Here is a 13,441-nt window from a genome sequence, read left to right on the forward strand (position 1 = left end):
CCTCTGTTTAATACTCCTTCATAATGACTAATGATAAAGAGACCCACATATAAAATCAATTTGAGCATTTAAAATTGCAAATAAGCTACATTAGAAAGCAGAAAATAAAATGAGCACATGTTTAGAATGTGGAGCCTCGCCACAGACCATTCCTGCCTATGACAAATGCCACTCCAAGGCCTTGGGTTTATCCGTCATACACATCATAAATCCAGCGTGTGTGGAGTGGGTGTGATTTAGTTGGCCATGGTTTACCCAGCTCTGCATATAATAACTTGACTTAAAGAGTTTTAAGTAGACCAAAGAAATCCAGAGAGAGAAGCCCCTGTCTCTCATCCTTGTCATCTCAGCCGGGACGAGGTGTGACTGATTGCGCAGACTTGATCGACTACTTTGCATGACGTACAATCAGATAAAATGGCCATCACTTGGGCTCTATCACGCCATAAATCACCACTGAGATATGAAGGAATATGTATTCTCTTTCTCCATAAATCATGGTTATCCCTCATCTAAGAGTCAATTATCTAACGTGCAACAAATGGCTCTGCAATAACCTTGAAGATAGGGGATAACATGGAGGGAGGCCAGCTTGCAGGTTGTTGAATCTTGTCTGTTTTGTAACCACTGGCCACAACATGCATTATCTAAAAGCTTTTAGAGAATGGATTTATGTAGATTTGAAAACATTTTGGACTTTCATTTGGTATGACCATTCAGAGTCGGATGATTTACTGACTGCACGTTTGCCTGGCTGAGACATTTATGCCAGTTTTGATGAACAAATGGATGCTATTTCATCCCAAAGCTCTTGTATTGATGGCACGCTTTTTATTTTGTCAGTTGGGACTTAGTAAAGGAACAACATGATAACATGAAGGCATTCAGTAATCAGAAACCACCCTTGGACATTGTACGTCTGATCTGTACTTCAAAGACAAATATTTTCTGTTATAAATCAGCCTTATCTCTTGTTAGAGCAGTGCCGAAAAAGAACCAAGACATATCACTGTATGTATTCTATTTCTATGTCTTGGTGATTCCTATAATTGCAAACATATGAAAGGAGTCACAAGAAAAGAGATTGCCTTTGTTCTGTTACACCACATTTGTTTCATTTGAACTTCAGCATATGTACTGTATGTCCACTGACATTCCCTGGCAATAATTGGAAGCTTTAGGCTAAGGAACTTCACACATGCAGAGACCCAATGTAATAAGCTCTGATGCAAAAAACATTAAGTCAACAGAGATAAAGTAGCAGGGGTTGGGGCCTCTAGCTCACCCAGTAAGAGTGTTCGCCCCATGTCAGCCGAGTCCTGCAGCAGTGCGGGTTCGAATCCGACCTGCTGCCCTTTGCTGCGTGTCGTCCCCCATCTCTCTCCCCCTTTCCAGTCCATCCACTGTCACTATATATTAAAGCCCCCAAAAAATAATCCTTTAAAAAAAAAAAAAGTAGCAGGGGTTGCCCCCACCCAATTACTGTACTTGTAAACAACTTAGTTGTTTGGAGAGTGTTCAGTGAAAGAAGAGCTTTCCGATCTCTCTCTATTCCTGCTAGTTTATTGTATATTATATAATATGATAATTACATAAATACACGTTTAAGTTAAAGTATTTGCTTTGTAGGGTATCTTTAATAATTGCAGTTTTAGCCTTTGGCAAAAATGGATAAAGAATGCCAAAGCAGAACAGCAACCTATCAAAACTTTAAACCCAAGAGAGCATTTTGGAGATCAGCCAACAACTTTGTTCTCATAGTAATTCACATTTAAACACAGGTAAGGAGAGAGGCTGCTAGTCGCTCAAAAGGCTATAAAGACAACTAAAAATGTTGCTAGATCGGCCCTTTGCTGCATGTCATTCCCCCTCTCTCCCCCTTTCAAGTCTTCATCTGCCCTGTCAAAAATGAAGGCCGAAAATGCCCAAAAAAATAATCTTTAAAAAAAAAAAAAAAAAAAAAAAATAGCAATAATGTGTACTGCAGGTCAGTAGAAGATCTTGAAGTACCTCAAGATGCTTTTATTCTTCTCTCTGAGACCCAGTGTTTTCTTCCTAATAGGGTGTGAAATCTCTGTGTCCTGCATTAGATTTTACTTTTATTCCTTCCTTTTCTCTCTCATACTTTCACTCTGTCTCTCTGAGCCCATTTTCCCAAATTTCTCTCCTTGTTCCACTGCTTCTGGTAAATGGACCTGTGCACAGGAAATTCTCAGCTCTTTCCAAGACAGACTCTCTCTCCAGATAAAATCTTGCTGTCCGTCCCTGGATGCTGACCTCTTCTTTGCCATAAGGGATGTTTATCAGAGATTGTGGGTAACTGATTCGGCTCCGAGGTCACTCTCTTCCCAGCTCTGCCTCTTGTCCATTTTCGCTCCATCCACTGTAAATTGAAAAGAGATTTCCGCAGCCCGGTCAATTTAGTGAACTGCCGTTGGATGTCAGTGACCCTCCAATCAATTTGAAAACCTTACAATTACTGTTGTTCTTCCAGGTGTTTTGCTCAGCATTGAGCAAGTGGGAACGTATGTAAATAGGTAGGGAAATTACACAGAGTCTGATTTGCAGAACAGCAAAGGAGAGTGTGAAGCAGACTGATGCCGTTACAGATGGATGGTGGCCAGCTTGAGAGACGACTGGTGGGAAGCAGAAGAGAGAAGGAGTTGTGTAAATGTGTCGTGCATCAGTGAGGTGAGAAATTGCAGGGGCTACACAGATGGCATCTCACCTTCATCAAGCACTCCCTCCATCAGTCTTCTTTGCCCTGGCCACCAGTGCCACATGACATGACCTACTGAATGGGCCCTTCATATGCAAATCTATAGTTGTTATAACATTTCTGTGCTAAACATCTGAATGGACTGGGTCTCTCCAGAGTAAAGTCCTTACAGCAAGTGATGTGTTGAAATAGGTTTTCGTATTGGTGGGTTCGTGTAACAGGTAGGTTCGATATGCAACAAAAACTGCAGAAAGTGAAAGGTCAACAGAACATCTTAGAACAAAACATCACATTTACAGCGGGGGGGTGGGGGCATCTGTTGCATTGAATACGCTCAAAATATAGAGAAAATACATATAATCTGCTGGTCGTGTCCAACAATCCTTCCAGGTAAGTTAATTAACATTTTGGAGTTTATATATATATTATAACATATATATCTGATTTTCACAGGTTTTTTTATAATAATCAAAATAAACTCCCCCAATTTTGTAAGCAATTGTCATTAACATAAATAGACTAAACCCCTTTTACTAGTGGTGTTGGCAAAACTATTTATCACACCTTTTTTTGTTTTTAACTGGTGAAACAGCGCCCCAGTCAGATTGTGTGGTGAAATATGGTAATGCCCCGCCTGAGGAAACACCTCACTTGTGTAGTGAAGACAGGTGATTTTTTTTTAAGCCAGGTGAGGTTGCCATTCCTCAATTAACGTCATTTCAGGCATCTGAGACTAAAAATAGACTTGTCATATGTAAATGAAAGTCACCCCACTCGCACACCGTAGACCAGTAAAACTGTAGCCTATAGGAATAGACTAGCAAAGTCACTCAAATGAAATGTTCGGGAGAGTTAGCTAGTTGTATTATTGCTAACGTTAGCTGCCATGCATTAATTCAATTAAATGCATTAATCGTGGAATCGGTTAGAAAGCCTAGATAACGTTTACCGGAAATGGACCTTTGCTTGGGTAAGAAAAGAGGATGAAGAGGATAACAAAATAATTGGACACCTATCCAAAATATGCAGTTCTGGTGTGGTGGAAGACCTCAATTTCAGAAGAAAATGATATGACTGTTATTGAACATTTTGCCACCATGAAGGACGACGGTCTTCAAATACTAGTAAGTGAGGCAAACACCTCGGCCCTCTTTCGTGCTTGCTCTGTGACTTTCCTCCTGTCACGGCCCGCCGTGGCTGTGCATACAGACAGACAGACTGTGCTGTTGTTAAAGTAGTTATATTGCTTGAGTAATGTACTTTGTGTGAACATATTGCTGTTTGTGTTAAGGCTTCTCAAATTAGTTTTTGCGTGCTGTAAAGATGCACTCAGGGCCTGGAGAGCTGCAAACTAATTTTGAATTTTACATTAGTTCTCGAGCAACCTTGTGTGCATTGTGATTGTTGTAGCCTGGGAGTGTGCAGAGGTCTGAAAGTTGCTTGTTGGAGTTTGGAGTGTTTTTGTTGAAGTGAATTCATGCATTTTTTATTATTTGGTTTTCAATTGCACTTACTACCTAATGAGCTTTGATAAGTAACTTGATGAGAAATACTGTATGTGCTATTCCAGTATCCCATTAATAGGAGGGATTTTTCAGTCAATCATGTAGGCTGCAGTATTTGATACATGCATTGCAATGCTTTGATGTGACTGTAGCAAGTGTTATACTTACTTGATATTAGCTTAATGCATAAACTTGTGTTAGGAAGATGCATAAGAGACCTGTGTGAGTCATGTATCCGTTTAATTGTAATCTGAACCAGCGTTAAAAATGACCTTTTTTGTTCACATTCCAAATCCCCCAGCCACTCAATAGATTACCATTGTTTTTCACCGGCTTGGTGCTAATTTGCAACCCTGATCTGAACATGCATATAATAAATGTCTGAACATAAATATAATGTCTAAAGTTAACTTTGCTTGTAGAGCAATACCAGCAATGGAACATGCACCTTTTTTAGAGGGCTTGTTTAACATAGCTAACTCACTTTTTTTTCCCATGCCACGCCACTACTTATTTGTGCTTTGAAAAATACAACTTGTAATTCTACTGACATTTCCTTTAGCCCTTCATTAGATTTAATTTGCAAATATAGCCATACACTCATTATTGTTCTTCCTATATTCCATTTGTATCCACTTATCCAGGGCCGGGTCACGGCCTCTATTGTTACGTATAACATATTTTTGTACAACTACCTTTGTTAAGCTTACATTTAAACACATATTCTTCCTTATGACAACCTTGTGTGTTGTGTGTATTGGGCTACTCTGGGTCAAACTTGTGCGTTTATGTCCCAGTCCATCATTAGCCCTAATCACAGTACAGGCAACACTATTTGAGAAGACAACGCCAGAGAGCAATATAAAAAAACTGAAGAAAATGTGATTCTGATGAATTACATTATAAGGTCATTTGTTAGGGTTTGCCTTCAGTTCAACTGAACCTTAACTTCAATATTCAGCATCCTAAATATATATTAAATATATATATTAAACTGAATGAATTAAAGCAATGTCTAAACATATTCCAATTCAAAAAGATGTTCAAAGAAATTATATTCCAGAGGTACAGAGAAACACAGTGCAATTAATAACCTGGGCTTATATTGAACAATTTGTGGTATGTGTATAATTATTGTTGTGTATGGGTAAATATATGAATGTGAATAGAACTTCTGAATATATATATTTTCATTGATTACAGATTTATTATCTCTGTAGACTTATTATTTTGTAGCTAACTCATGTAATAGGATAGAAAGGGTATAAAGGGGTAGGCGTACATAAGTTTTACTTCTTCCTACTCCTTTTTGCATGTGGAAATAGAGGTCTTTAAGTACTGGAAATTATGGAGTTTTATTTTTGAACCGTTTTTTTATTACTATTTTTTTCTGATGTTTTATTTTATTTACATGTTCAAAATAAAAGAAATCAATCAATCCTACCGTTGGTGAAATCATACAATCATTCAGCCACTCACTGTTGACACTCTACAGTCTGTCTACAATGCAGCCAAAACCATAGATTGGCCTTCCTCCCTCTCCCTTCTCTCTTTCTTCACTCTCTCTTTCTCCCCAGGAGAACAGATGTGTAGGCAGCACTAAAGCAGCAGCTGATTGTGTTTTTGATGTTTATAGCTCCCCTAGCTGCTGAAGATTTACAGTAAATATCTCTTTTATTGCTCACGCAGGGCCCTGCATTTACGCCGCTGCACAAGTTCCCTTACTATATACCTTTGGCCACCCACAGTCGACTCGAAGCCCGTATTCACAGCTTGTTTTCTCTGCCATATGCAGAGCTGGCTTTAAACGAGGCCTCCTGCATGTGTATCATATCGTTAATTGCAGGATCTCATAATGGCTCGTAAATTTCTGTTCATTATAAATGTACCCAGCAGTAAATACAGATGCCATTTATTAGTTTTTGTCCCCTGCAAACAAACTTTGAGGTAAAAGTCCGGGTTAATGTGTTAAATTATCATATTTTTGTTGTGCTTCATTTTGACTGTTAAGGATGATGTGAAGAACAAAAGGGAGCCTTTGCGGTTCTTGCATTCATACACTTCCATCAGTATTGGCATGCATTTGTATTCAGGGGAGGAGTGAATTTTAACCACAATTAGCTTTCAGTCGTGGCTTTTGTAAAGTGACACGGAGGTCTGAGGACATAAGCAAGCAGATGAAAAAGTTATTAAGGCTTGGTTGTATGTATTCATGTGTGTAGGCTATTAGCATATGATCTTATTTGGAATACTGTGTGTATTCTTTTTTAAATACTTTATTAGAATGTGGGTGTGTATGAAGTTATCAATCTTATGTCTATATTTGGAAGTCACACAGAGTATGTAAAGAATACGTTTTGATCATATCAACCACTACACAGTGCACCTTGAGAATGTAAGAGAATGAATAATGCCCATGTTTTGTGTCTCATTGCTCTTTGTCTCTGGAATGTTAATGCACATTTGTCTGCCAGCTATTGAAATACAGTATCTTATAATGCTATCTGGGGAAGTGGAACAATCGAGGATTATGTGGTGAAATCAAGGTGCTCATCTTCCTCTTGACATCTGTTCAAGATAGATTTATTTTTTGTGGATTGCCTATGTTTTCATTTCATGCTTGTGGCCACACTTCCACTTCACCATTACCATCTCAGCCAGTCAGTTACCATACCTTGCAGAGCACAGTGGGGGATGAGTTGGGGAGGAGGGGTTGTTCACATAAGGGTGAATGATACGGAAACTATCTGTCCCGAGTGGAAGAGGAATGGTAGGATTTGTTGATGGAGAAAAGGATGTAAGGTGATGGAGGGGTGATAGGATGGATGAAGTGATAAAGGAATGCAAGTTGGAAGAAGGGGGATGTGATGGAATGGCGGCCTCCTGGAGTCCAGGTCAACTGCTGAACTCTAAAAGCACCCATTTGATCATGACATGTCAAGGATGTGAGTAGAGCAAGAGCGAGGGAAGGAGAGCTGGGGAGAAAGATGGCACAACAGCCAGAAAAAATGCTCATCGTTTGGCACCAGATTGAGTGAGCCGTTTCAGGAGCTGGTGAGCACACATATATATATAGTGTGTGTGTGTGTGTGTGTGTGTGTGTGTGTGTGTGTTACCTCCATTTCATGCACTGTCTCGCACCCATCACTTCTTATGGGTAGGTGGGGTATTGCTTAGCCCATGGATTTGACGGACGGCACATCAGTGAGCCGCATCGATCTGGGAGGTTTGGTGGGAGGAGGGGAGGGGGGGATATTGGAGTTTGGTTGTCACAGACGGAGAGATGGAGGATAGTATCAGGCATGCAATCTCACAGCCAGGGACCCCGGCGTGGAGGGATAGGTCGGGGCCATCCATCTCTCTGCATTACCCTCAGCTGCAAGGACATTAAGCCAGAGGGATAAGGGTCTGTCTGGGGGTGTTTAGAGCTACGCCTGGTTATCTCTCTGCGGGGATCACAAGGCTAGAAGCCAGTGTTACACCCAGGCAGATGGGCACTTTCTCTGCTTTTGAAGTCTGTCAAAGTACTAGGGCTGTCAAAACTGACCAAAAATGACATTCGAATATTCCTTTTAAATAACACATAGGTTTGAATATATTTAAATATCTATATTTGCCCATTATGTCCACAATAGGGCAAACCAATACGATGGGCGACATAACTTCTTGTATAGGTATATTTAATTAAGCATGTATTTTAAAAGATCTACATACCTACACATTACAAAATAAACTAATACAATAAACCATGAAACTTCATTTAAAAACCGTAGACCTCTCTGTCTGAGAGAGAGAGCGACAACAGGCAGGACATGACGCGGATTACACCGTGTGACGAAGACGAGTCGTTTGCCATTCCTTGAATTTGACTGACGATTTCGACATTGGCCCTTACCGACACAAGTTCCTGAATCTCGTCGTCTCTCCAGTTAGACATTTTTGTTGACGTCTTTGTGTAATTCACCCTTCTTTTTCACCCTTGGATGTTTTTGTTTTTTTTCAGGTTTTGTGCCAGCCGTATGATAGAAACTTCATCAACACGCTGGGCTTAATAGGACATTACAGACTTTGTACTAGCTGAATGTTTAGGGAGCCGCGGCCCAGGCGAGAATGTGTGAGGTAGACAGCCGCAGTCTTGCTGCTTCTTTTATTTTTCACAATCAAATATGAATTTTCATTTCCAAATGTCTTTTTTTTTTTTTACAGTTCAAATATATATTCAGATATATACTATTTGTTGGCCAGCCCTTCAAAGTATAGGAGGCGAATAGAGCGAGTGTATGGTTGCAAGGCTTTTACAGGCTCTGTGTGCTCTCTTGTCCCCACTTTTATGCTCAAATAATTCAAGTGTATTTAAGATGGTATGTTTTAAAAAGCCTTTCTTGAGCGAAAGAGGATTACGAGTCATTGAGCTATGGAGCTGTAGCCATATGAATGACAACATGTATTGCCTGTTTTATCTAAAACATTTTAGAGAGGAAAATGAGTGGTGGTGGATTATCCCTTTTTATATTCATGTTTCAGTGTCCCAGATTCTCTGCAGACTGATTGCTGCTCTATTAGACAGACAGTCAAGACAATCTAGTCAAAAGTTAGAGTTTGGAGTAGTGGGGAAAAGATGCAGCATAGTTGAGAGAGAGGCTGAAGCTTTACAAATTGAGAGACACAGTCTGCAGTGTCACATTTAATCAAACATAAGTCTCTTCACCATTGCTTCTGACAGCATTATACATTCCAGCGCTACTTTTTGTTTTACTAACACAGAACAGTCAGGTGCTTCAATAGAAGTTCACACAACACTAAGAATAATAAGTAAAAATAAACAAGACTGTGAGTTATTCCTATAAGTAATTTAGGGTTTAAAATAAAAAGTCATAAAAGCAAGCTCTCACGAGCAGGTTTGACTTTGAGGCTTGTCCGCAGGAAACAGCCTTGTTACTAATGAGTCTTTCAAGTACTTTCCGACAACAAAAAAGGAATGATCAATGGAATTCAGGTTAATGGACTAACAGTAGGGACATATTTTGAATAATTTGGACTTCAAAATGTTTAAGCTTCATCCTGTATGTAGCAGAATAGGCATACTTCTATCACCCAATGCCCATCTGCAGTTTTGAAGTATAAAACAGCTGCAGATGTGCAGCTTTTCCCAGCAGACAAAGACTACGTAGACAAAAGAGTAGAGTAAGCGAATAAGAGTGAATGTGGTGTCCCTATCACAAATGAGTCTGAGGCCAGTCTGGTGTGATAAGAGAGAGATAAAAAGCAGTGCTGATGGGGCCTTGAGGACCATCTAAATGAGACGGGGATGCGAATGTGATATGCACAGTGTTTTTCACTCTGAAAGCCCGTCTGCCGGTCTGGGCTGCATTGCTGGACACTCCCCTGATGCCATGGTGTGGGACTTTTCCGATCAATATTTCATGCTATCAGCAGACACACTCGTACACACCATACAGCCAGTCGCGACCACATCCACAAATGCTTCTGCATCAAAGAGAAAGGCAAACAGAAAGATGAGCGTCTTTTATAGTAAAGTCAACTGTCTTTTTTTTTTTTTTGGCTGGATCGTAGGACCAGCCCTACAACCTCAAAACCCTGTCCCTCTGTCACTGAGTGAAGTTTCACCATTGGTCGGAATGAGTCAGTGTGATGATGCAAGTGTTGGTGTTTTCTCATTGGCCATTGCCCTTTCAAACTGTATTGGCACGACACAGGCTTTTACCTCTGCCATCGCCAATCAATCAGCTAATTAACTTCCTTAATACATGGTGGATGTTGTTGTTGTTGTTACTGCCACCCATTTTAACCGTTTTAATGCATGGGCTTGCTCGCGCTGCCTACTCCTCTCGGTCAGTCTCTCTTCAGACACAAATGAATGTGTGAAACAAGTAGGCCTAAGCCATTTAGAAAAAAACTATCACAAACTAAATGTAGTAAATAAATATAGTGGATTGGCAGGTTTTAATATTTCATCGAGGCCCGTTTAATGCCGGCTGTCAGTACACAACCCTTAATAAAATGATTTTCCTTATTTATTGTGTTTCAGGCTGTCTTTTGCAATGTGTTCATTGTGCATGTTCATATCGTGATGACAATGACAATACAATTTATCATTCAGCACTACTACAGATGAACGTGTAATATTCATATTCACATTATAGAAACCACCACTAACTACCCCTGTAAAATATCGCCACAATTAGGCATATATTGACCATACCGATCCAGCCATATACTAGGTTTTGACCTAGTCTTGTTAACTATCAAACTCACTGCTAGCATCCATTCAAGTTCAGGAGTTGTATTGTTGGTCGACCCAGTCAGGTCAGGAATTAACTCCTAGTTAAATTAAACATCAGATACAGTGTAGGATCTAATCATGAACTTTGTATGCCATTGTTTTCGGCCTTTTTAAATTCCAACGAAATAAAATGATGAATACACATTGAATACAATGATGTAATTAGTTTCTTTTGTACTTAATTTGCATTCTGGTCAATGTTACAGAACTAATGATTTGAGGTATAACAATTTATTGCACTTTGTAATTAAATGTAAACCCTATGAATTAAGTCGGCATATTTAGTGGATAAACCGTCAGTTATTATTTCATTATGAACAAAGGTATGAATAAAAACGTACATTAATTTTTTAAGTTGCAGATTGCTGTTTCTCTCTTAAAAACATCAGCATGATAAACCTCCCAATGCCACTGCTTTCTGAGAATGTTGAGACATCCATAATGACCAACAGATGTTGGTTCTATGTTAATTGTGATTATAAAAGTTACAGTGTGACAGTGACAGCAGATGACCCTTTTTATTTTGCTAACAATAAAAAAAGGGATAAATTCGGCATCATGTGGTTGGGTTGTTGATATGTACTGTTAACTTTAACAGATTTAGTTTAAAGACCCAGCTGGTAACACATGGGTACAGGAGATCAACTTCCTTTGTACTGTATAAGTCTCTTTTTTTTATATATATATATATATATATATATATATATATATATATATATATATATATATATATATATATATATATATATATATAAAACAACCTTTTTATTGAGAGAGAGAGAGAGAGAGAGAGAGAGAGATAGATAGAGAGAGAGAGAGAGAGAGAGAGAGAGAGAGAGAGAGAGAGAGAGAGAGAGAGAGAGAGAGAGAGATCAGAACGGTGTGCAACTGTGAGATCATAGACTGAAATTACTGAAGTATAGGCCTCCTCAAATGTAATATTGTGATTATACAACAACGGTTACCAACAAAATAAGTGATCAATCTGTATTCATATTGTGGAGCAATTTACTCTTGAAATACAAAAAACAGACAGGATGTATAGTCCCTCCCTGTTTAGTAAACCAGCCAATTTACCGTGGGATTTATCAAACTGAATAAATCCCGCCCGCACATATAAACACAAAACTGCTTTGCTAACTCCAACGTGTTGTAACTAAGACATCTGCTGAAAAAGTTATTGTATTCATTAGAATGATTGCCATACTGTTTGGTTCACAAACATCCAAAACACCAAAGTACAAAGACATAGCGGACCAGACGTGAGCTTTTATTTTGAAAAGCCGAAGCTCGGGGACGGCACCGGGAGGGCATGAGATAGGAGCATAGATTGTATATTAATAATATATGTTAATATTATTAATAATAATAATAATAATAATAATATGAATTTAATATCGGTTAATAACGGTCGAAAATCCAGCTGTTCCACTAGCTGCTCCCTCTAGAGGTCTGGAGAACTTCCGTTGTGTAATCTGGATGCTGTGTTTTTTTTGTTGCATTTGTTTTCTGGGTTTGTGTGCTTTTCTTTTTGCATCGTTTTTTATTTGCAGCGCGTTTATGTATTTGGTTGTGTTGTTGTATTTGCAGCGCGTTTATGTATTTGGTTGTGTTGTTGTATTTGCAGGGCGTTTATGTATTTTGTTGTGTGTATTTGCAGCGCGTTTATGTATTTGGTTGTGTTGTTGTATTTGCAGCGCGTTTGCTGAATGCTGCGCATGTGTTGTTAAATTAATGAAGTTGTTTTTCTTTTTGCATCGCTTCTTGTTTCGGGGTTTACGTGCTTTTCTTTTTGCATCGTTTTTTATTTGCGGTGCGTTTATGTATTTGGTTGTGTTGTGGTATTTGCAGTGCGTTTGCTGAATGCTGCACATATGTTGTCAAATTAATGAAGTTGTTTTCTTAATTTGCTTGTGTTTTGTCTATTTGCGTGTGTTTTCTTAACTTGCAGGGCGTCTGCCCCTGTCGGCGACCGTAGTATGGGGAAAGGGGAGGGACAGAGGGAACAGGTAAGGCAAACTCCTACGTTTAGAAAATATCTGCTTGACAACTTATTATGGAGCTAGGAACAAGCCCAAATAAGCAACTACACTTTAGAAACAAGCCCAAAAAAAACGCGACCTGCGACTACCAATATTTGTAAGCGACTTTACAGAAAAACAAGCCCAAAGTCGCTTATAATAAGCGGACTTGGCAACACTGAAAAGAGTCCCCAGCGTATCGAGCCCCATTTTAAAGATTCCGGGAGATACCATGTTTCATGTAGCGAAGGGGTGTTTGAGTACTTTAATTGACTGTACTTGCTAAACTAACGATGTTTGATTGTATTAGGTAACATAATGCAAGTCAATTGAGATAACAGTAGAGAAGTAGAAATGTATTTGATGTGGTTGTTGTATTTTGTATAATTGTTTAAATTGAGTACATTTCAGATTTATCTTGTACTATGGTAGGGTCGAGATAAGGTCAGTGGCAGGCTATAAAAGGCTGCCAGTTTCCATCTAGCGCTGCTGCTGTCTGGACCACATGCTGCCTCTGGTGCTCAGTTGGTTGGTTGTGATCATGGCTTCCATGTTTGCGTTAATTGTTGGGGAAATAAACACCTGTTGATCTGCACCATATCTCTGCCTCAAGTCTCCTGCTGTAATTATCCAGCCGCTATGCGGCCATTCTAACAGTCCGCATTGCGATACAATGATTAATTTCAACACCCGTATTGTTTTGTCCATCCTACCTATCAGTGGTGAATAACATCCTATTCAAAGTATCATCCCCACCAAATGAGGACAACATCCTCTTTGCCCCCCCCCCCCCCCATGCAAATGCACAAGTACTCTCCGCATTAATTCACACACACAAGCTACATGCACACCCTGTGAGACCAATGAGTGGAACAGCAGCCCATCCATTCCA

The 13,441-nt window shown here is 39.4% G+C and overlaps 1 protein-coding gene across 1 annotated transcript in view; it reads left to right on the forward strand.

Moving 5' to 3' along the window:
* The first annotated feature begins 3,708 nt into the window (after nucleotides 1-3,708).
* col9a2 (procollagen, type IX, alpha 2) overlaps nucleotides 3,709-13,441 on the forward strand; it is a 148,380-nt gene continuing 138,647 nt past the window's right edge. The window contains exon 1 of the mRNA XM_031323352.2: nucleotides 3,709-3,843. Coding sequence (XP_031179212.1) covers nucleotides 3,790-3,843 — 54 coding nt within the window. The 5' untranslated portion in view covers nucleotides 3,709-3,789. The remainder of the gene's footprint in view (nucleotides 3,844-13,441) is intronic.

The sequence above is a fragment of the Sander lucioperca genome, chromosome 16, assembly GCF_008315115.2.
Source record: "Sander lucioperca isolate FBNREF2018 chromosome 16, SLUC_FBN_1.2, whole genome shotgun sequence".
In the NCBI taxonomy this organism is placed as follows: Eukaryota; Metazoa; Chordata; class Actinopteri; order Perciformes; family Percidae; genus Sander; species Sander lucioperca.